The 2,505-nt window shown below is 65.0% G+C and overlaps 1 protein-coding gene and 1 long non-coding RNA gene across 3 annotated transcripts in view; both read right to left on the bottom strand.

The window, feature by feature from the left end:
• Window positions 1–2,505, bottom strand: part of Fam65c (family with sequence similarity 65, member C) — a 25,749-nt gene that overhangs the window by 9,942 nt on the left and 13,302 nt on the right. Inside the window, exons 10-13 of the mRNA XM_013024306.1 lie at window positions 1,798–1,923; window positions 1,545–1,690; window positions 544–677; window positions 1–277 (exon numbers count right to left, since the gene is read on the bottom strand). Coding sequence (XP_012879760.1) covers window positions 1–277; window positions 544–677; window positions 1,545–1,690; window positions 1,798–1,923 — 683 coding nt within the window. The remainder of the gene's footprint in view (window positions 278–543; window positions 678–1,544; window positions 1,691–1,797; window positions 1,924–2,505) is intronic.
• Window positions 2,416–2,505, bottom strand: part of LOC105991612 — a 1,976-nt gene continuing 1,886 nt past the window's right edge. For both annotated transcript variants that reach the window (XR_001175362.1, XR_001175363.1), the window contains exon 3: window positions 2,416–2,469. This is a non-coding gene — a long non-coding RNA (uncharacterized LOC105991612). The remainder of the gene's footprint in view (window positions 2,470–2,505) is intronic.

Raw genomic sequence — 2,505 nt, 5'->3', positions numbered from 1 at the left:
GGGCCAGCCAGCTCGGGCAGCAGGCCCAGGGGCAGGGGGGCGGTCCCGGCCTCCTCCACGGAGGGGGCAGGGCTGATGCCCGAGGGCAGGAAGCCCACGTCCAAGGTGGACGCCGACGTGGGGGCCTCCTCTCGGGGGTCCTCGGAGCTGAAGGAGTCCATCTCCAGGGGCTCCTGGCTCTGGCTGCGCAGGCCCGGGCCCCGGAGGCCACCGTTGGACAGGGGGCCGAAGACGGAGGTGGTCCGGGGCGTGCCCAGCAGCGCAGGTGGCTGTAGAAAAAGGGGTGTGGGACCCGGGCACCTCACCAGCCACCCGGGCCCGGAGAGCCCCGCCCTGCTCGCCGCAGCCCACGAGGGTGGCGGCGTCCCCTGGGCCCCGCCCCTCTACCTGTCCTCCCTCCAGCTCCCATGCCACCTGTGCCCTGAACCCCAAGGGCTTGAACTGGGGAGGGGAAACTGCACCAGAAGCTCCCCAGGGGACCCCAAGGGAGGCTGACCCCGCCTCCTGCCCCCCTGGGACCATCGTGTCCCTGTCCCCAGGGGCTCACCAGGTAGTATCTTTCCCGGAAGCTGGGGGTGCTTGGGGGCGTCCAGCTGTACGCCGAGCCCTTCCTGCTGCCCAGAGAATACTTGCCCATGGAGCTGGGCGACACCAGGATGCCCTCTGAACTGAAGGGGCTGCAAACGAGACAACAGGCCCTTGGTCCCCAGGACCCGGGAGCCACGGGGACTGCAGGGCACAGGTGGGGCCAGGGGTTTTGTGGATCCCAGCTGTGTCCAAAACACTCGGAAGCAAAGGGCTCTGCTGAATTCTTTTTTGTTGTTGTTAGTCATGGGGCTTGAACTCTGGGCCTGGGCGCTGTCCCTGTGCTCTTCAGCTCAAGGCTGGCGCTCCACCACTTGAGCCACAGCACCACTAACAGTGTTCTAGTGGTTGATGGGAGATAAGAGTCTCACGGACTTTCCTGCCAGGGCTGGCTTTGAGCCGTGATCCTCAGATCTCAGCCTCCTGAGCAGCGGGGATGACCGGCGCCTGGCCCGGCTTTGAACCGTGATCCTCAGATCTCAGCCTCCTGAGCAGCAGGATGACCGGTGCCTGGCCCTGGCTGAATTCTTCACATGAAGTTTTCTTTCCACTCTGCTGGGAGTGGGAGGAACAGCTCCAGGACAAGGAATGGGAATGGATAGAACGGAATTCGCACCCAGCTCCGACCCTGAGCTGTAACACATCCACCACCAATGCTGGGGGCTTGGCTGACCTGGTGCCCGGCGGCCTCACACAGGAGCTGGAGCCCAGTGACACCCTCCCCAAGGTCGCGGCCGGCCTAGGACTACAAAGCTCACAAGACCTGGCTGTAGTGGGGGACCTGGGGCGCCTGCGCGGGCTCTGGTGGCCGGCAGGGCCAGCCAGGGGCTGGACAGCACAGGCCGCCCGCTGTCCCACACGCTGCAGGGGCTCCGGGCGACGGCCAGCCTGGGTCCTGCAAGGCCAGAACCCTCTGCACAGGCTCGGGGGTGGAGCAAAAGGGGGCGGGATCCACTCACTTCCACAACACCTCCAGCTGCAGCTTGACGGTGCCCAGCTCAGTGATGTCCACCACAATGACCTGCGGCTGGGTCGTGAAGAAGTCGGCCGTGTCACAGGACACGGCGCCCACCGCCAGGGAGCTCAGGCCCCGCTGCTCTGTCACCTGGGGGTGGAGGTGAGGGTGGACTCTGAGCGGGCAGGGGTGCCTGGCCCCGCCCACCTGCCCTGCCTGCCCCTAACCCCCAGGCTCTGGCCCAGGCCTCGCCCCACCTTGATGTCCAGGCTCTCGTGCACCATGGGTACGAAGGCCTTCTCCTCCTCATCCCAGGTCTGGCTGTCATCCGACTCGATCCGGCCCTTCAGCTTCCAGCGCTGGCGGCCCAGACGCATGAGCACCTGCGGGCAGGCACACTGGGTCAGTTTAGGGGGGTCACTCAGGCCGCCGACCTGGGACCCCCCCACTGTACCTCAGTGTCCTCCCCTCACTGCAGCTCAGTGTCCTCCCTCACTGCACCTCAGTGTCCTCCCTTCATTGCAGCTCAGTATCCTCACTGCAGGTCAGTGTCCTCACCGCACCTCAGTGTCCTCACCGCAGCTCAGTGTCCTCACCGCAGCTCAGTGCCCTCCCTTCATTGCAGCTCAGTATCCTCACTGCAGGTCAGTGTCCTCACTGCACCTCAGTGTCCTCACCGCAGCTCAGTGTCCTCACCGCAGCTCAGTGTCCTCACCGCAGCTCAGTGTCCTCACTGCAGCTCAGTGTGCTCACTGCAGCTCAGTGTCCTCACCGCAGCTCAGTGTCCTCACTGCACCTCAGTGTCCTCACTGCAGCTCAGTGTCCTCACCGCAGCTCAGTGTCCTCACTGCAGCTCAGTGCCCTCACCGTAGCTCAGTGTCCTCACTGCAGCTCAGTGTCCTCACTGCACCTCAGTGTCCTCACTGCACCTCAGTGCCCTCACTGTACCTCAGTGTCCTCACTGC

This window comes from Dipodomys ordii, unplaced genomic scaffold, assembly GCF_000151885.1.
Source record: "Dipodomys ordii isolate 6190 unplaced genomic scaffold, Dord_2.0 Scaffold75, whole genome shotgun sequence".
NCBI classification, from domain to species: domain Eukaryota; kingdom Metazoa; phylum Chordata; class Mammalia; order Rodentia; family Heteromyidae; genus Dipodomys; species Dipodomys ordii.
The sequence above is the reverse complement of the archived record's forward strand: the minus strand, read 5'-3'. Positions and strand labels throughout refer to the sequence as shown.